Genomic DNA, 20,390 nt, shown 5'->3' with positions numbered 1-20,390 from the left:
TTTTGAATTGTGTAGTTTATTAGATCCTAAATTATAAAATGCCACAGTGACCAATACACTATGCAAGTAGCTGAAACTCCACTAACTATACCGGGGCTGTATCTGGACCCTAATTATTATTTAGAGCTACTACATGATGTGACCAGGATGTCACCAAATACGTAACCCTCCCCGGGCATCACGGCTATGAGCTATAACAATGTAAATAGGAAGAAAGCAAAGAAAGAAGTGGGACCGCTGAAGACTATAGCCGGAGAGGAGATTAAAGATAATCTAGGCATGGCGCAATATCTCAATGAATATTTTGCATGGGTGTTTAATGAGGCCAATGAAGGTATTAGGGATACTAGCACCGTTAAAGAGGGGCATACGGGATGGGGGATTACCGCATCCGAGGTAGAAACAAAACTAGAACGCCTTAATGGGACTAAGTCGGGTGGACCGGACGATCTTCATCCGAGAATATTGAAGGAATTGGCGCGGGAAATAGCAGGCCCATTAGCGACTATATTTAATGAATCTGTAAACTCGGGGGTAGTCCCGTTAGACTGGAGAATAGCCAATGTGGTTCCTATTTTCAAGAAAGGGAAAAAAAGTGACCCGGGTAACTATAGGCCTGTTAGTTTAACATCAGTAGTGTGCAAGGTGCTGGAGAAGATTCTGAAAGAGAAACTAGTTGAGGACCTTGAAGTTAATGGCAAATGCGATAAATTACAGCATGGTTTTACGAAGGGCAGATCGTGCCAAACGAATCTGATCTCCTTCTTTGAGAAAGTAACGGACTTATTAGATAAGGGAAATGCGGTGGACCTAATATACCTGGATTTCAGTAAAGCGTTTGATACAGTACCCCATGAGGAACTATTGGTTAAAATGAAAAACATGGGGATCGATATGAAAATCCAGAGGTGGATAGGGAATTGGTTAATGGGGAGAATGCAGCGGGTCATATTAAAGGGTGAATTGTCGGGTTGGAGGGAGGTTACTAGTGGAGTGCCTCAAGGTTCGGTTTTGGGACCCATCTTATTTAATCTATTTATAACTGACCTCGGGACCGATTGCAAGAGTGGGCTGATAAAGTTTGCGGATGATACGAAGGTGGGAGGAGTTGCAAACTCGGAGGAGGATAGGGATACTCTGCAGGGAGACTTGAATGAGCTTGTGAATTGGAGTATCAGAAATAGGATGAAATTTAATAGTAAAAAGTGTAAGGTGATGCACTTGGGGACGAATAATAACAATTTTAGTTACAAGATGGGGACGCATTGGTTAGAAGTAACGGAAGAGGAGAAGGACCTAGGGGTCCTTGTGGACCGCAGGATGACTATGAGTCGGCAATGTGACGTGGCGGTGAAAAAAGCCAATGCGGTCTTGGGATGTATTAGGCGAGGTATATCTAGTAGAGATAGGGAGGTCCTGCTTCCGTTGTATAAGGCGCTGGTGAGACCTCATTTGGAGTACTGTGTGCAGTTCTGGTCTCCAATGTTTAAAAAAGATGAACTCAAACTGGAACGGGTGCAGAGAAGGGCGACTAAGATGATCAGAGGAATGGAAAACCTGTCGTATGAAAAGAGATTAGAGGAGCTTGGGTTGTTTAGTCTGACAAAGCGAAGGCTGAGGGGGGATATGATTGCTATCTTTAAATATATCAGAGGGGTTAATACAAGGGAGGGAGAGGAATTATTCCAGTTTAGTACTAATGTGGACACGAGAACGAATGGATACAAACTGGCCGGGGGGAAGTTTAGGCTTGAAATTAGACGTTGGTTTCTGACCATCAGAGGGGTGAAATATTGGAACGGCCTTCCGAGGGAAACGGTGGGGGCGACGGACCTGTCTGGTTTTAAGATTAAGTTGGATAAGTTTATGGAGGGAATGGTTTAATGATAAAACATAGTAGCCAAGGAAAACCAAGCAATGGTACATGAACAGCATAATGGCCAACAAGGGTCAGGCTAGAGACTCTTGCCTATATGCTCGGGGTATTACTGATCGCCATATTTGGGGTCGGGAAGGAATTTTCCTCCAGGGTAGATTGGCTGAGCCTCTGGAGGTTTTTCGCCTTCCTCCGCAGCATGGGGCAGGGATCACTAGCAGGAGGGTCTCAGCCGATTGAAGTCACTAAAACACAGGATTGGGGACTTCAACGGTAGAGTCCAGGGAAGGGTCTTGCGGCCTGCAGCATGCAGGGGGTCAGACCAGATGATCATAATGGTCCCTTCTGACCTTAATGTCTATGAGTCTATGAGTAAAAAGGTTAAACATTTTGAAGCTAATTATTATTTACAGGATCATAAGTTCACATATCTATCAAACCACAAGTCCCCACAAACCACATTAGGCAGCAATTTTGGATTTGCTTCTTCTGAACTTTGTTTTTCAGCATCTTTCTGTTTGTGGCTTGTCTCAACAGATCTCCAGCACACAAAAAAAGATCAGAAGGCCAAATCTAGTTGAAAACTTTTGCTCCATGAATTGAAAAGACATTTCCAATGCCACATGCCGAAGGCTTTATTCCCAGTAGATGACACTTTTTCAACCCAAGGAGAATAGATTTTTCTATTTCCAAAAAAAAAAAAAAAATCCAGTTCCAATCTATTATATTTTAAGAGTATTAATGGAATAGAACCATGTAAAGGAAGATATAGACCAAATATAAACAAAAAAATCTTAAAAGTAAATTCTATAATAATGTGAACATAAGAACAGCCATATTGGGTCAGACCAAAGGTCCATCTAACCCAATATCCTGTCTTCCGACAGTGGACAATGCCAGGTGCCACAGAGGGAATGAGCAGAACAGGTAATCATCAAGTGATCCAGTCCTTGTTGCTCATTCCCAGCTTCTGGCAAACAGAGGCTAGGGACACCATCCCTGCCCATCCTGGCTAATAACCATTGATGGACCTATCCTCCATGAATTTATCTAGTTCTTTTTTAACCCTGTTGTAGTCTTGGCCTTCACAACATCCTCTGGCAAGGAGTTCCACAGATTGGCTGTGCGTTGTATGAAAAAAATACTTCCTTTTGTTTGTTTTAAATCTGCTGGCTATTAATTTCATTTGATGGCCCCTAGTTCTTGTGTTATGAGAAGGAGTAAATAACACTTCCTTATTTACTTTCTCCACACCAGTCATGATTTTATAGACCTCTATCATATCCCCCCTTAGTTGTCTCTTTTCCAAGCTGAAAAGTTCCAGTCTTATTAAGCTCTCCTCATACAGCAGCCGTTCCATACCCCTAATCATTTTTGTTGCCCTTTTCTGAACCTTTTCCAATTCCAATATATCTTTTTTGAGATGGGGCAACCACATGTGCATGCAGTATTCAAGATGTGGGAGTACCATGGATTTATATAAAGGCAATATGATATCTTCTGTCTTATTATCTATCTCTTTCTTAACGATTCCCAACACTCTGTTTGCTTTTTTGACTGTCACTGCACATTGAGTGGATGTTTTCAGAGAATTATCCACAATGACTTGAAGATCTTTCTTGAGTGGTAAAAGCTAATCTAGACCCATTTTATATGTATAGTTGGGATTATGTTTTTCAATGTACATTACTTTGCATTTATCAACACTGAATTTCATCTGCCATTTTGTTGCCCAGTCGCCCAGTTTTGAGGGATCCTTTTGTAACTCTTCGCAGTCTGCCCGGGACTGAACTATCTTGAGTAGTTTTGTATCATCTGCAAATTTTACCACTTCAGTGTTTACCCCTTTTTCCAGATCATTTATGAATATGTTAAATAGGACTAGGCCCAGTACAGACTTCTGGGGGTCACCGTTATTTACCTCTCTCCATTCTGAAAACTTATTTCTACCCTTTGTTTCCTATCTTTTAACCAGTTACCAATCCATGAGAGAACCTTCCCGTTTATCCCAGGGCTGCTTATTTTGCTTAAGAGCCTTTGGCGAGGGATCTTATCAAAGGCCTTCTGAAAATCTAAATATGCTATATCCACTGGATTCTCCCTTGTCCATGCTTGTTGATCCCCTCAAAGAATTCATTTAGTTTCTCCGCAATTGTCTTATCATCTTTGAGTGCTCCTTTAGCATCTTGATCGTCCAGTGGCCCCACAAGTTGCTTAATAGGCTTCCTGCTTCTGATGTACTTAAAAAAATTTGCTATTACTTTTTGAGTCTTTGGCTAGCTGTACTTCAAATTCTTTTTTGGCCTTCCTAATTATATTTTTACACTTTATTTGCCAAAGTTTATGCTCCTTTCTATTTTTCTCACTGGGATTTATCTTCCACTTTTTAAAGAACAGCCTCCCAAAGAAAGCAGTGGAAGCCCTAATGTTTTAATAATTTAAAACTAGACTGGACAAAGCACGTTAACATACAACAGGGAACAACCCTTTAATACTGGGAGAAAACCAAGGGTACGTCTACACTGCAATTAAAAACCCACAGCTGGCCTATGCCACCTGATTCTGGCTCGCAGGGCTCTGTCGGAAGCCCAAATTGTAGGACCCTGCAAGGTGGGAGGGTCCCAGAACTTGGGCTGCAGCCTGAACCGGAACATCTACACCACAATGAAACAGCTCCGCATCAAGAGTCAGCTGATAGGGGCCAGTTGTGGGTGTCTAATTCCAGTGGAGATATACCCTAAATGGCCTATCTTAGCGGGTCTTTTCCACTGCTAACATCTATGCATTAGACAATGCATGGGAAATTTTTATTGGGAAAAACTCCATTTCATGCTATCACTCTTCAGTCAACCAAATTCTATATTTATATAATCTTGACATACCTTTATAAATTCATATGCAGATGTGTTGAGCTATTATCATTACTTAAGACTTAAGTTACAGTAATGTACAGAGGCCCCAATAAGAATCAGAACCCCCTTGTGGTAGGTGTTGTGCTAGAAAAAGGTAGACATAGGGTGAAATCCTGGCCCTATTCAAGTTAATGTCAAAAATCCAATTGTCTTCACTGCAGCCAAGATTATACCAACTGTTCCTGAACAGATATTTTTAGAGTAAAAATCTAAAATATTAAACTGGAAGAGCAACTGCTATGTACAAATAATGTTAGTCTGCATTTAAAATCTAAATTGCTTCTAAGAAATACTGGGAAAACACACAAGTTTACAGATAAATCTACTTCATTGAACTATTCTGTTTTGCATAGCTCCAAAACAACTATTTACCTGATTTCCATGGAGATCCAGCTTAACTAAATGAGTACAATATTCAAGTGCATCAATATCTGTAATATAATTATTAGACAGGATGCATACTTTAAGCAAAACACAGTATTGCAAATGTCTCACATTCTTTAAATATAGCCCATTTAACTGAACTATAACAAGATCTTTGAGCTTCTTTACGTGGGCTTGACTGGTAGTTTGTCCATATTTGAGTAACAGATTTTCAGAAGTAGAAACAAGGCGTTCCATTAATTCCTCCATAGCTGGTTATTTGCTTTGTGGTTCATCCACAAGAGATCTAAGAAAAGAAGAAGGACTACACAGTAAGTTGCACTTATTCAACTTTCAAAAGAAAAACTTCAAATACCCCAAATAAATATACAACTGTTTGTTACAACACTGCTTGCTCTGTAAAATTTTACACAGTCACGGCGGGGGGTTGGGGGGAGTGGGGAATCTCTTATGGGATTAATTTGAAAACATAAAAGTGAATGAAAAAGTGCAAGTGCATGTTACTAGTATATAGTACATTTTATTCCAAAGGAACCCAAAAAGTGCTTTGCAAACTGAGGCTTGATTATGCAACCCTTTATATTTTGTATTCAATCAATCAAGCAGTTAATGAATAGTACATACATAAATGTACTGGCTGTTTATTAGTTGATCTTCCTTGTTAACATGAGTAAGGGTTGTAGGGATGAATTCATCAGCTGCTAAATGCAGCCACTTTGGAAGAGAGGCAATGTTTAAGAATGCACAGCAACACAACACAATAAATTAGACTGGAAAAAGCAAAGAATAACATGAACCATTGAAACTGCATGGAGAAATTTGTTGGCAGAATGCAACTTCCTGAGTTACAATCTAGTTAGGACACAAGAGCTAACAGCCCTGCTCTTACAAAAAAACTTCTATGAATTCTGTAATAACCACAAATGGTGAACAACTCTGTTTTACATCTTATCCAAAAGAGAGCATCGAAAGCAGCACAAATGTCCCTGCCGCTAGTGTTTCTTAATGAATCATCAATACCACTTGCTGCATCAGCTAAGGTGGTTTTCTTTTCAAATACTGAGACAATCCACCACTACTTACTGTATGACATTTGCTGGAATTAGGCACAATTTGATGTGGTTTTATTGATAAAGGTAGGAATGTCCCTTTAATTGAAATTACCTTTTTAAAAAAATGTAACTGCAAAGAACAGCTGGATTCAGCAATTTTTTTTAGACTTCGATTATTGTAACATAAGGAATGCACACATAAATGTATGAATTATCAAATTCAATTAATGCCACACTATTAAAAATAAAAAATAAGTACAGAAATATTTTACTCCAATATTAGGGATCTAATTATAGATTCAAAGATTTCAGTTGAACAGAAATCATATTATTGTCAGTAAACCTTTCATGAGTTTTATATCTTCAGCAGTTTCCTAAATTCCTTGTAAATTATTATACAGTTTTAATCACACTGTGAAAACTATGCCTCTGTAGAGTATAGTGCATACTAGTTACAGCAGACACCACTTTCTACTCTCAATCTTTATTCATTATATACAATTAGGTGAAGTACATGTGGCAGAGGTGTATGTGAAGGAAACAAGGGTTAAATAAATGAAAGACTACGATAAAGTATTAAACAGGATTGCAAATCATTCTCCAGTTCAGAAGGATGGGAATTTTCTCTTAAAGGAACTATTCCATCTGGAGAGAATACAATACATGAAAATTTGCTGGCTATCTGTTGAGGGTCCTACACTGTTACAAGAGGCACTTATTACTAGCTTTTTACTTAAAATATTTATCTATTACCTGGGACATGTTTTAATCCATTTTGTACAATGTACTTTTGAACAAGGATACAGTGTTCATGAAACATGGGAAATTAATGGGATCCATTAATAATATTACATTTCTGCCAACTAGCAGAACAGAATGAAAATGATACCAAGAACCTAAAACTGCAGGCATATTCACCTTAATTAAAAACAAATTGTATAATTATATCTGCAACATCTGTTAATGAAGGATCCAAACTTTCTCTCGCCGACGTAAAAGGAAGTTTTGCTATTGGCTTCAACAGGAGTCTGGAAAAATAAATAAGTATGCATTCTATAAAAGCACTTCAATCTTTTACCTACATTTACTCAGTAATGTGGGAAAACTAAGAAGGGTCAAAAGGATCCCTTATACTGAGCAAAAACAAGTAATTTTTTAAATTATTTTTTTAAAAGCTTTTCCAATCTATATTGCCATAGTGATGTCAAACTGTATTTAATGGATCACTGAAGAAGTTTGATAATTCCAGATCAGTGGCACTTTGATATTTTAGGGTCCATCAGCATTTACTCTCTAAGCCACCTCTTTTAGGGCTTTATAACTAGGTGATAAAAAATTGGCTTTTTGGTAGAACTAGGATACTTTTCTCATGATGACATACTTTGTTTCCTAAATTCTTTATAGCAGTTTTTGTATTACTTTTAAGGCTTCCTTTATTGCAAGATTTGTGTATGGTGAGACTTTATCAAAAGATACCACCATTTCGTTTTCCTCTGTTTAGATTCTACAGGTGCAGAATATAAATTCAGAAAAACAAATGAAGATCGCAGATCAGGAGCCATAACATCCAAAAGAAAGTAATGAGGCAAGAAAAACTCTCAGCAACATAGATTATACCAATACTGAACAACTGTTTGTAGGTTAGGGGACAGCTGTGTGTGTAATGAGAGCTGCAGTGGGTGATGCCTGTGGATGGAGACAGCACACAGAGCCGTTTGCCATGCCTCCGCCTAGGAGCAGCCGGGACAGGTCATCGCTTCTGGGGAGCTGCCCGAGGTGATCTGGCACCCCACACCCTTCCCGTGCCCCAACCCGCTGCCTCAAGCCCCCTCCTGCACCCAAACTCCGTCCCAGAGCCCGCGCTCCACACCCACTCCTGCGCCCCAACCCTCTGTCGGCCCAGTGCCAACCAGACTATAAACCGGAATTTCAATGAAAATCAGAAATGACGGATTATAGAGCTTTCTGGTTGATGAAGTACTGGGTAAAACAGCTTTTACTGTATTTGTAGATGTTTTTCTACATTTTCAAACATACTGATTTCAATTACAACACAGAATACGTGTACAGTGCTCACTTTATATTTTTATTACAAATATTTGAGCTGTAAAAAGATTAAAAGAAATGGTATTGTTCAATTCACCTCAGACAAGTACTGTAGTGCAATCCCTTTGTTGTGAAAGTGCAACTTACAAATGTAGATTTTTGCTTGTTTGTTACATACCTGCACACAAAGCAAAACTTGTAAAACTAAAAGTCCACTCAGTCCTACTTCTTGTTCAGCCAATTGCTCAGAGGAACAAGTCTGTTTACATTTATGGGAGATAATGCTGCCCACTTATTAATTATTTACAATGTCACCTGAAAGTGAGAACAGACATTCGCATGGCATTTTTGTAGCCGGCACTGCAAGGTAAAATTTATGTGCCACATATGCTAAACATTCATATGCCCCTTCCTGCTTCGACCACCATTCCAGAGGACATGCTTCCATGGTGATGAGGCTCATTTAAAAAAAAAAAGTGTTAATTAAATTTGTGACTGAACTCCTTGGGGGAGAATTGCATGTCTCCTGCTCTGTTTTACCCACATTCTGCCATATATTTCATGTTATAGCAGTCTCGGATGATGACCCACCACATGTTATTCATTTTAAGAACGCTTTCACTGCAGATTTGACAAAACACAAAGAAGATACCAATGTGAGATTTCTAAAGATAGATATAGCACTCGACCCAAGGTTTAAGAATCTGAAGTGCCTTCCAAAATCTGAGAGGGAGGAGGTGTGGAACACGCTTTCAGAAGTATTAAAAGAGCAGTACTCTGATGTGGAAACTACAGAACCCGAACCACCGAAAAAGAAAATCGACCTTCTGCTGGTGACATCTGACTCAGATGATGAAAATGAATATGCGTCAGTGCACACTGTTTTGGATTGTTATCGAGCAGAACCTGTCATCAGCATGGACGCATGTCCTCTGGAATGGTTGTTGAAGTATGAAGGGACATATGAATCTTTAGGGCATCTGGCACATAAATATCTTGCAACGCCGGCTACAACATTGCCATGCAAACGCCTGTTCTTACTTTCAGGTGACATTGTAAACAAGAAGCGGACAGCATTGTCTCCTGCAAATGTAAACAAACTTGTTTGAGAGATTGGCTGAACAAGAAGTACGACTGAGTGGACTTGTAGACTCTAAAGTTTTACATTGTTTTATTTTTGAATGCAGTTATTTTTTGTACATAATTCTACCTGTGTAAGTTCAACTTTCATGATAAAGAGATTACATGTACTGTCATGCAATTAGGGGAATTGAAAAATACTATTTTTGTTTTTTACAGTGCAAATATTTGTAATCAAAAATAATAATATAAAGTGAGCACTGTACACTTTGTATTCTGTGCTGTAATTGAAATCAATATATTTGAAAACATAGAAAATATCCAAAACTATTTTTGGTATTCTATTATTGTTTAACAGTGCATTTAATGGCTTGACAGCCCTATAAATTACTAATTGAGTACTGGGCAAAACAACCCCGCCTCACAATGATGATGCATTTCTTTTGGGCTGGTGTTGATAAATCAACAGCAGTTCACACTAGAAAATTAAAACCAGCCTATCTGGTCTACACTAGAAAATTAAGTCGTCTTAGCTATGTCTCTCAGGAGTGTGAAAAATCCAAACCCTTGAGCAGCAAAGTTAAACCGACATAATCCCCGACGTAGGCAGTGCTACATCAACGGAAGAATTCTTCCATCAGCCTATCTACCACTTCTCGGGGATTCCTAAAACACAAACAGGAGAACCCCTCCCATCGGTGTAAGTAGTGTCTACACTGAAGCGCTACAGCAAAGCAGTTGTGCTGCTGTATCATTTTACATGTAGACATACCCTTAGGCTTGTGAGTAAGTTTACTCCTGTGAATAAAGCTATTTATGTGCCCAGAACCTGGTCTACACTAGGCATTTACTTCAGGATAGTTGCTTCACTCAGGAATGTGAAAAATCTATACCACTAAGAGGGTAAGTCTATACTACAGCCGGGATCAATGCTCTGAGATTGATTCACCGGTGGTCGATTTAGTGGGTCTAGTAAAGAGCCACCAAATCGACTGCAGATCACTCTACAGTCAACCCCTGTACTCTACCCCCGCTGAGAAGAGTAAGGTAAGTCGATGGGAGATTTTCTCCTATTGACCCCGCACGTTGTAGACCCTGTGGTAACTCGACCTAAGGTACGTCACCTCCAGCTATGTTATTCATATAGCTGGAGTTGCGTAGCGTAGGTCGACTTACCGCGGTAGTGTAGACATAGCCAGAGATGTAGCTATCCCAACCTAACTCCCAGGGTAGACAGCACTGCCCTTGAAGAATTCTTCCATCGACCTAGCTACTGCCTCTCAAGGAGGTGGATTATCTACATAAACAGCTGCACCGCTGTAGCATTTTAAGTGTAGACATACCCCAAGCCTTTGTAGGTTTGAGCCTAAGCACAGAAGATACATTCATAGGTTTCTACAAAGTCCACCCATTACTTAACCTGGAAGGAAAGTTATTTTTCTCTTTAATTGATAATCCTTGGTTCCATTGAATAACCAAAATACCACTAAAAAGTGCATTTATATACAAATTGTTGAGCAGTATTATTCAAAAGTTTGGTATACAGTAACTGAAGAATGCTTATGATTTAAATGCATAGTTTGTTTTTTTTCTTGTAGATGTTTTTAATCAAACTGAATAAACATTGTAATTCTTTATCACTTGTGACATCTTTAGACACTAGAACATAGCAAAAGAAACAACCCTTTCTTTTTCAATAAATAACAAAGAGCAAGTACAAAGGGAAAATAAATGATACAACACAGCATGAACACATTTTAGTAAATTCCAAGTTTCCTATCAGTGTGCGTCAGAAAGAGAACCATACAATCTACTCATGTTGTTCTTGAAATTCAACTAGTAAAAACAGAAAACTAGGGCTCTGAACCACTTAGGCAGACTTTTATGTGTCTGTGTGCACTCAAGTGCACCCACATGAATCCAGTTGTAAGACTGGGCCAAAATATTGAGATGTATGTAAGTATTATAAAAGATTTCTGAATCAAATAATTTAAATAATAATAATTTAAAGACAAAAGTTACTGTGCTACTTTAACACATCATTTATTACTATACTTCTCAGTACAGTACACAGACCATCAGGTATTATGTCATATTTTATAACACAAAGTGTTAAAAGAACAGGAATACTTGTGACACCTTAGAGAAAGCTTATGCTCAAATAAATTTGTTAGTCTCTAAGATGCCACAAGTACTCCTGTTCTTTTTGCGGATACAGACGAACACGGCTGCTACTCTGAAACCTGACAAAGTGTTAAACTTAAACCAAGACACACGGATGACTTTGTGCACTACTGACATGCAGCCAGTTCTGGGCCAGAACACTGCTGCTGGAGCCAGGAGGTGAAGAACACCACAGCTATTGGACGGTGTATATTGGGAATTAGGGAGCTATGCCATAGACACTCAGGTGGGACTCCAGCCAGGGAATGGAGTTTGACAACCGGACTCTTCCAAAACATGCCAAGGAATCTTTGGGATGGGTTGTCAGTTTCAGTGGCAGACTTCGATATTAAGGGTGAAATTTTCAGATACAGACTCTAATTTGCCCCCAAACTCTGTAGTGAGAAATTACCAACCGGGACTACACACTTAGCCCTTAGCGAGCAGGAGGGCGCTGCTTTAAATCTTCCCTCATCCCAGCCTGTCGGACACCCTGGAGTTCAGCCCCCCGCCCGGGCGAGACCCTGGGGCTAGGCTCCTTTGGTCCCCCGGGTTCAGCGCCCCCCTCCGGGGCCGTTAAGAGACCCGCGGGTTCAGCCCCCCGCCTAGGCGAAACCCTGGGGCGGGGCGGGGCTGGGCTCCCTCGGTTCCCACCCCACTGCACTCACCCGCGTCCCGCCGCTCCCAGCCCGGCCGGCAGCGGAGCTGCGGCCTTGTTTGTCTGGCGGTTACCATGGGAACCGGGCCGGCCCGTGCGGGGAGGCGGGGCCGCTAACCGAACCCGGAAGGCCCCTGCTAGGCCAGGCCTTGCGCCGGCGAGATGCGCGCGGAGGCCGAGCTCGATGTTTTGCTCCAAGAGGCCACTCGGCGGAGACTGGCGAAGTTTGACGAGCTGAGAGGTAGGGGCCGGGGTCACTGGTGGCCTCTGGGGCGGGGTGTTGGGGTGGAGCCGCTGCCCCGCAGGCTCCGACACTGGGCAACGCCCCCCCTTCCCGGCTTCAGCAGCGGGGCCTCACGCCCAGGGGAGTCACCCCGGAACCGCAGTGTCAAGCTCCCCTTCCTTAGACTAACAGTCCCAAGCATAGGCCCTGACCCTGCAAAGACAGACCCGTGTCCCCCTGGGCGGCCTTAACCAGGCCCGCCCAGCTGAAACACCTGGGCGCCTCCTGAACTTGGCTTCCCTCTGTGATCTCATTGATCTCAGCTGAAAGCATGAGAAGTAAAGTTAAGCACGTGTGTAAGTGTTTGCAGGATCCGGCGTTTGTTCCTGTAGCGTTTTCCACCTGTAAATGTGAAAGACAAGCACTTTTCATGGAAGGTAAGTGATATCCCCGACACAGGTTCTCGCTCTTTGTAACTGGTGGGGAAATTGAGAGGTGGAGAGTTGGGTCCAAGTAAGCACCCCAGAGGGTCACTCAGCAAGACCACAGTCATGCAAACACTTACACATATGCTTAACTCTAAGGATGGGAGTATTCCCATCAGGGCCGGTACACCTGCTCCAGGCACCAGCTTACCAAGCAGGTGCTTGGGGTGGCCACATCGGAGAGGGGCGGCACGTCCAGCTGTTCGGCGGCAATTCGGCGGACGGTCCCTCACTCCTGCTCGGAGCGAAGGACCTCCCGCTGAATTGCCGATGCAGATCACAATTGCGGCTTTTTGTTTTGTTTTGTTTGGCAGCTTGGGGCGGCCAAAACCCTGGAGCCGGCCCTGATTCCCACTGACTTCATTGGAACTGCTCACATATTTAAAGTTAAACACATGCATCAATGTTTGCAGGATCAAGGCTCAAGTCATTTGTAAAGATGGGGATAGAACCCAGGTCTTCTGATTCCTAGTTCCATTTCTATATTCACTGTTTTACTCCCAGTCCTTCAAAAGAATCCACATGGTAGATTCTTACATCAATGTGACTCCGCCTATGTAGATCCTTTGGCTCATTCACAACTTTATGAAGTGTGGTGTTTAAAGTAGGGGAGAAAAAAGGTTCAGATCTGGTCTGAAATAATGAGGTCTGAGGGGGAAACTTCAGCAGATTCTGCAAAGAGTTTTAGGGGACAAAGGGAAGAGTAAGTAGGGAGGATTACAGATTATTTTTAAATTTCTCCATTTTATTGTCAATTTTTTTAAAAAGGGGGGGGCGAGAGGAGAAGTACAGTGTTTCCTACAACTGCTAGTTCTGCAGATCAACATGATGTTACAATTCCGAATCTGAGAAGGTTTACGGAGACTCGGATTACAGGAGAAATGCTGCATATTGAATATATGAACTGCCCTATATGAATGTACCCATGTTTTATAAAACAATTATTCCATTAAGAGTGACCATTATATAGACAAAGGATAATTTAATTTTCATGGGATTTGAATTACAGCGGGTTGATGGATAGCTCTGAGCTGAGAGCATCACTCGCGTTAACTCTAAGGAACAAATGTAGTATAGTATTGTTTTATTATTTAGGGTCTAGTTAAGAGTATGCAGATTCCTTGATGCACCCATAAAGAGCGAGATCAACACTGTACACCACAGAGTGTTAAAGTGGCTAGAATTGTTACATGAATAAGGCTATAAGGCCATGTCTAGACTAAGGGCTTGTCTATACCAACAACACTTAGTTCGCAGCAGGCTGGGGGATAAATCTACTACTGCTGACACACACAAACAGTTCCTTAAGCACACTAAGGTTTTTATAACAAGATACATACATAAAATCCTAAAATGAAATCCTGACTCCACTGAAGTCCATGGTAAAATTCCCATTGTCTTCAGTGAGGCCCTTATTTCACCCCAGTGTAAATAGGGCACACTGTTGTTTTATCTTAATGTAGCCAGTCGAGGGAATTTGTAGTAGGAAGTTTAAGATTTCTGGATTTCCTAAGTATTGTTGGGAAAGTCTGTCATAATGAATATTCATGAGGCAACAAAATTAACGTTGTATATGGCCACTTTTATTTGGACATTTAATAACATTTGGTGCTTGATTTTACAAATGTAAGTTCCTTTGATGTAGTTTTTGTATGTCGTACTACGGAGAATGTCATTAATCTCTCACTGTTATACCCTGTGATGGTCTCTCTTGTTAACTCACTTTTCAAATAGGTAAAGTCACACAAACTGGAGAATTCTGGGATGTTGTTGTAATTACAGCAGCTGACAAAAAACAGGAATTGGCTTATCAGCAACAGCTATCAGAAAAGTTGAAAAGAAAGGAACTCCCTCTTGGAGTTCATTACCATGTTTTTGTGGATCCTCCTGGACCAAAAATTGGTGGGTATTTTATTGCCAATTTTTCTGTTTTCTCTTACATGACATAGCAGTTGATACATACCTTTTTCTGACAATCAGTCAAAGAAATTAACTTAGCCAATCTCTGACTACGTTCAGTATAAAGCCAGAAGGCACCATTGTTACTATCTGGTCTGTCCTGTATAATATAGACCATAGAACTTCCCTCAATTAATTTATATTTGTACTAGTATGTATCTTTTAGAAAAATAGCCAATCTTGATTAAAAATTTCCAGTGATGCAAAAGCCACCTCAGCCATTGGTAAGGTTCATAGTTTAAGATTTCACTATAAATTGACTAATTTTCAGACAGACAAAAAGTGCTCATTGTAGTAAGTATTATGACAGTTGTATCTCTTACAGCGAAAGATTTCCAGAAAGCTGTTAGAAGCAAAATTATATTAATTAAATCACAAAAAATGTTCTAATGGCATTAAGCAGTGTATTTTGATTCAAATGTGTAATTATTAGCATTAATGAGTCTGGTGCTCCTTTGGACCTCATATCAGTTCAGCATATATATTAAAATTTACCTAGTAACATTTATATATTGCCCTTAAGGAGCATTCACAGTATATATCATGGTGGTTTAGACTTCGATTGTATGTTAATAATATAAGTGCTTAACACAGAATGTCACTGATTCATGTTGTTTCTTATATATTCATATTGTACATCACAACAGATCCATTATGGTCTATAATGGAATACGTTTACACCTATTAGATCCATAACACTGAAAACATAGCAAGAATCTTAATGAAAAGTAGCCACTGAGCATGCACATGCACAGTGTCATCTTGTAAATTTCATTAGCTCAGCCATTTGTTTGTTTAGAAAGTAACAAATCTGATTAGAATATATATAGTATAATCTCCAAACATTAATTTTCAGAAATGAAATCATTTTATGTTCTAGTAGAACAATAAATATCAGAATACTGGTAAACATCTATTTTTTTTCCTTTTCTGTACTTTTCATGTCAAAAAGGTCTTTTGAAAACTTGCTTAAAATCATTAGTGAGATTTTGTGTGACAGGTTACATGTTAGAGCCAATTTTTATAGCCTCTGGAACTGATGACAGATCTTTAATTATGTCACTCGGGATGAATTGGAGGGGGGAAAAATGTTCTTCTTCCACCCTCTCCCCCCAAGACCTGCCCATTTGAGATGCTCTTTATAGTGGATTGTGCAGAGCATCATTAGGTGACTGCCCAACCTCCTTCCTGCAAGGTTTGATCATCAGTATTGACATGGAGATGAATAGTACCATCCTTTCAGAGTTGTTTTATGCAATCTCAGGTAGATATCATTGCATCAATAGACAGTACACAATTTAAAAATTATCTTTGCAGCCATGAGGACTAGAGACTTCATTTAAAAATAATTGACAATTTATGCTCTGGAGCAAGAGGTCAGCATCTTAAAAAGCACTTACGTGACCAGCTTCCCCAAGCAGCCCACTACAACCCCTGGTACCGATAGCACATGAATTTAATACACTTGACATGTTTATGTAACTAATGTTTATATTCTTAATTTATGTATTGAATATTTTGTAGGAAATGGTGGATCAACTCTTCATGTCCTTCAGTGCTTGGAAGAAATGTATGGTGATAAATGGACTTCTCTTACTATCATATTAATTCATTCTGGTAAATCCTTTTCCTGTTTTAAATTTTCTGTGACACTATGCTATTTTTTTCTTTTCTCCCTGAATGAAAATGTGGTGGTGGTGTTGGGAAGAAGAAGTTGTCAAATGTGATCTCTCTTAAGTAAGCTCAGATTTGGCTGGCTGACTTGGCAATCGAATGGCATCTGAATGTGGGTTTGCAGTTCATGTCCAACTATCTCAGCTAAAAGAGTCTGGAAGGGCTGTGAAACAGCAACCTCAGCTTTTTGAGAGAAAGAAGCCTTATGTCATCATACAGCAACATCCTCTGGGGGAGATGGGTTGTTTGGCTCATTTATGGCTTGAAATTGCAAAAGGGACTGCTTACATGTAGAAAGAAGAGAGACTTGAATGCCAGTCGCTTGATGACAGAGTTTGGCTCTATGCCAGATATTTGCTGATTTTAAGGGAGTGGGAGAAGTAAATATAAAAAATGGTGACATGGGAGAAAAGGACAGGAGAGTGGGAGAGTTTATCTACCAAATCAAAGATGAAATGGAAGTAATTCAGTTTTCTTGTTTCCATTGTATGCAAAAAGTCCTTTTCCTAGTTTACTGTGAGCACAAAGTGTAGAGCAGTGTTTCCCAAACTTGGGACGCCGCTTGTGTAGGGAAAGCCCCTGGCGGGCTGGGCAGGTTCAGCCGATCGCGGCTCCCACTGGCTGCGGTCGCTGCTCCAGGTCAATGGGAGCTGCTGGAAGCGGCACGGGCCGAGGGACGTGCTGGCCGCCGCTTCCAGCAGCTCCCATTGGCCTGGAGCGGCGAACCGCAGCCACTGGGAGCCGCGATCGTCCGAACCTGCGGACGGGGCAGGTAAACAAACCGGCTCGGCCCGCCAGGGGCTTTCCCTACACAAGCGGTGTCCCAAGTTTGGGAAACACTGCTGTAGAGGATAAAGTCAATAAATTAGGAAATGCTCTCTTTAACGCATACTGTCTTTTGGACACTCTGAGGATCAAGATCAGGATCCAGCATTAATTCTGTCTGAAAGAGTTTGACTGACATTAGAAATATCAGTTCTTTAAATCTTCATTTTTCTTTTTAAAGGCATGCTTAAAATACAGCCATGTGCATATGTAAAATAGCCACTTCGATATTGTAACTCATAACTAGTTCTTGATAATTGTATATACCAATAAGAGAGATCTTTAAAGAGGAGTGTGTGTGTGAAACTTGTATATAATAAAACTATCTTTTTTTTTTTTTTTTTAAGGTGGTTATAGTCAACGTTTACCACATGCAAGTGCACTGGGAAAAATTTTCACAGCTTTGCCTTTTGGTGACCCTATTTACCAGATGTTGGAGTTGAAGTTGGCAATGTACATTGATTTTCCTACCCATATGAATCCAGGAATTCTCATTACTTGTGCAGATGATATTGAACTTTATAGTATTGGAGCAACAGACGTCATTGAGTTTGATAAACCTGGGTTCACTGCATTAGCTCACCCTTCAGATTTGACTATTGGTACCACTCATGGAGTATTTGTGTTAGATTCATCTGCTTTATCAGAAAAAGAGCTTGAATACAGATCTTGTCATCATTTCCTACATAAACCTAATATTGAAAAGATGCATCAGTCTGGTGCAGTATGCATAAGGAGGAATTGCTCTCAACCAAACTCCTCTGGAGAACACTATGACTTAAAAATGGACTATGAGTATGTGTATACAGACAGCTTATTTTACATTGATCATAGCATTGCAAAACAATTACTAATATTTTTTAAGCAGCTGGATACTCTTTCCTGTGAAATAGATGCATATGGTGATTTTCTCCAGGCTCTGGGACCTGGAGCAACTCATGATTACACAAAAATCACAGATAATGTCACAAAAGAAGGATCACAGTTAGGAGAAATAAGGCAGAAGCTATTTTCTCTTCTTAAAGGAACATCACTTAATGTTATAGTCTTAAATAACTCCAAGTTCTATCATATTGGGACTACACAAGAGTATTTGTTTCATTTTACTTCTGATAGTAAATTGAAATTGGAGCTTGGCTTACTATCTAAAGCTTTTAGCATCTTTCCAGATAAAGCAGAAAACTCAGATATATCGGCATGTATCATTCAAAGCATACTGGATTCAAGATGTGTTGTAGCACCTGCCTCTGTTATTGAATACTCTAGGCTGGGACCTGAGGTTTCAGTAGGGGCAAACAGCATTGTCAGTGGTTGTTGCATAAGTGCTAACATAGATGTACCACCAAACTCTTTTGTGAGTTCATTGAGCATCAGGGTTAATGGAAAAGTAATGTATGTGAGTATGGTGCTTGGTGTAGAAGATAACTTGAAAAAGAATGTGAAATTGTTGTCAGACATACATTCCCTTCAGTTTTTTGGAATCAGTTTACTGCAGTGCTTGGACCTCTGGGACCTGAGAGTTTCAGACCAACTCTTCTCTGGTGACAAGACAAGTTTGGGTTTGTGGACTGCTCGGATTTTCCCTGTTTGTTCTACTTTAAGTGATTCAGTTAGAGTGTCATTAAAGATGTTAAATGCTGTGCAAAACAAGTCAGCTTTTAAACTGAATGGCTGGAAGCTCCTGTCTATTGAAGAAATGCTCTTCTACAAAGATGTAGAAGACATGTTGAAGTTCAGGCAGCAAATTTACGAAGAAATCACTCTACAAAGAAACAAAGAGAAATCTGATTTGTAAATGTACAGTATTTTTACCCTTTTGTCTTTCTTTAATATGAAGATGATTGAATGTTTTCAAGCTTGTAAAACCCAGAAGCAAAAAGTACACATCTTTTCTGATTTCATTGAAGTAGAAATAATGAAATTGCATTAGCAGTGTTATTGTAGCATAACATTAATAATGCAAAAAACACAGATAAACTATTCTTTTGATGAAAGAATTAATGAAATATTTCAAATCTATGAAAAAACTAAGAGGTGAATTTTCTTGGGGTATCCATTATGTGGTGGGGTTTTTTTTTAGTTTTTGTTAAGAATATGGAATGAACATTAATTAAGAGTTTGATTGTACTTTGAAGAAGTTTTAAGTAGTTTTCAATATTGGCTCTTGCAACATAGTGTGGCATAGCAATGAGTTACATTTCCCTCTTTTCATGGTATCCTTTTAAAATGGGTATTTTAAGAGGCTAAGGTAATTTTTCATTATGCTAAGCAAAACAAAAGATTTTTTTTATATTTGTTTAAACTTTAACTCGTCATCATTTTTACACGCAATGGGAAATTTTGTGTATGTGTGCTATATATATCTTCTTGCAGAATACCGAATAATTTGTGGAAAGACTTTATCTAAAAAAGCTGTGATCTGAAATATTGTATCATAAGTAAATTGACGTAAATGCACTTTCCATATCTCTGCATCATGGTCCCTTCTGAATCAAAGATTTCCAGAATCTAATGGCTCATTAACTTATGATTCCAATTCTTTGAATCCCCTTATGGTGCTCTCAAGACTCTTACATCTTGTGGTCATTTCATAACTTCAGTTCTCAAAGGAGACCAGGGCCAATAGAATGTTCTGGTTCAGTATCAACATTGAGTATCAAGCTGTGGTAATGCCCCCTTCATTGTCCCATGTTCAGCTGTGTCCGCTTGCTACGTGCAGTCTCTCCTTCAAAATAATGTCCCTTTTCGTTCTATAATACTGACATTCACAATATTCAGTGGCACTGGGCATAGCTGTTTTGCCCAGAATTTAGAATGTTGTAACCATACACAGTCTCCTCTCCGACAACTCTTCCTGCCCCCTTTAGACCTTACACACTTTCCAGAAGCTTCTTAGTTGATGAATATACCTGCTCTTTTTTCATCATCCGGGAACATGCAGTCACATTTCCCAACCCACATCACCCCTTCCATCATGCATTTTTATTCTTGTGCTGACTGTGGATGATCCTGTGCCATGGCTGTCCATTTTGTGTCTGTATGCTGCGCTAATT

General features: G+C 39.9%; 2 protein-coding genes across 3 annotated transcripts in view; one reads left to right on the top strand and one right to left on the bottom strand.

Annotated features, from left to right (window-relative positions):
- The window catches only part of LRRIQ3 (leucine rich repeats and IQ motif containing 3), a 69,103-nt gene extending 56,820 nt beyond the window's left edge, over positions 1–12,283 (bottom strand). The window contains exons 1-3 of one of the 2 annotated variants that reach the window (XM_054037608.1): positions 12,182–12,223; positions 7,143–7,252; positions 5,161–5,458 (exon numbers count right to left, since the gene is read on the bottom strand). In XM_054037608.1, coding sequence (XP_053893583.1) covers positions 5,161–5,421 — 261 coding nt within the window. In that variant the 5' untranslated portion in view covers positions 5,422–5,458; positions 7,143–7,252; positions 12,182–12,223. Of the gene's footprint in view, positions 1–5,160; positions 5,459–7,142; positions 7,253–12,181 lie in introns of both variants that reach the window. The other variant, XM_054037607.1, reaches the window with a different exon arrangement.
- FPGT (fucose-1-phosphate guanylyltransferase) lies at positions 12,246–19,794 on the top strand. The gene is made up of 4 exons (XM_054037609.1): positions 12,246–12,412; positions 14,614–14,781; positions 16,363–16,455; positions 17,685–19,794. The coding sequence occupies exons 1-4, from the start codon at positions 12,334–12,336 to the stop codon at positions 19,130–19,132; spliced, it is 1,788 nt and encodes a 595-aa protein (XP_053893584.1). The 5' UTR covers positions 12,246–12,333; the 3' UTR covers positions 19,133–19,794.
- Positions 19,795–20,390: the final 596 nt, after the last annotated feature.

Source organism: Malaclemys terrapin, chromosome 8 (genome assembly GCF_027887155.1).
Source record: "Malaclemys terrapin pileata isolate rMalTer1 chromosome 8, rMalTer1.hap1, whole genome shotgun sequence".
Lineage (NCBI taxonomy): Eukaryota > Metazoa > Chordata > Testudines > Emydidae > Malaclemys > Malaclemys terrapin.
Note: the sequence above shows the minus strand (reverse complement) of the source record. Positions and strands in the feature narration are given on the sequence as shown.

Coding starts and splice junctions, on each gene's coding strand:
- FPGT (XM_054037609.1), top strand. CDS start 12,334: ATGCGCGCGGAGGCCGAGCTCGATGTTTTGCTCCAAGAGGCCACTCGG. Junction 12,413..14,613: donor GAAGTTTGACGAGCTGAGAG/GTAGGGGCCGGG, acceptor CTTTTCAAATAG/GTAAAGTCACACAAACTGGA. Junction 16,456..17,684: donor TATCATATTAATTCATTCTG/GTAAATCCTTTT, acceptor TTTTTTTTTAAG/GTGGTTATAGTCAACGTTTA.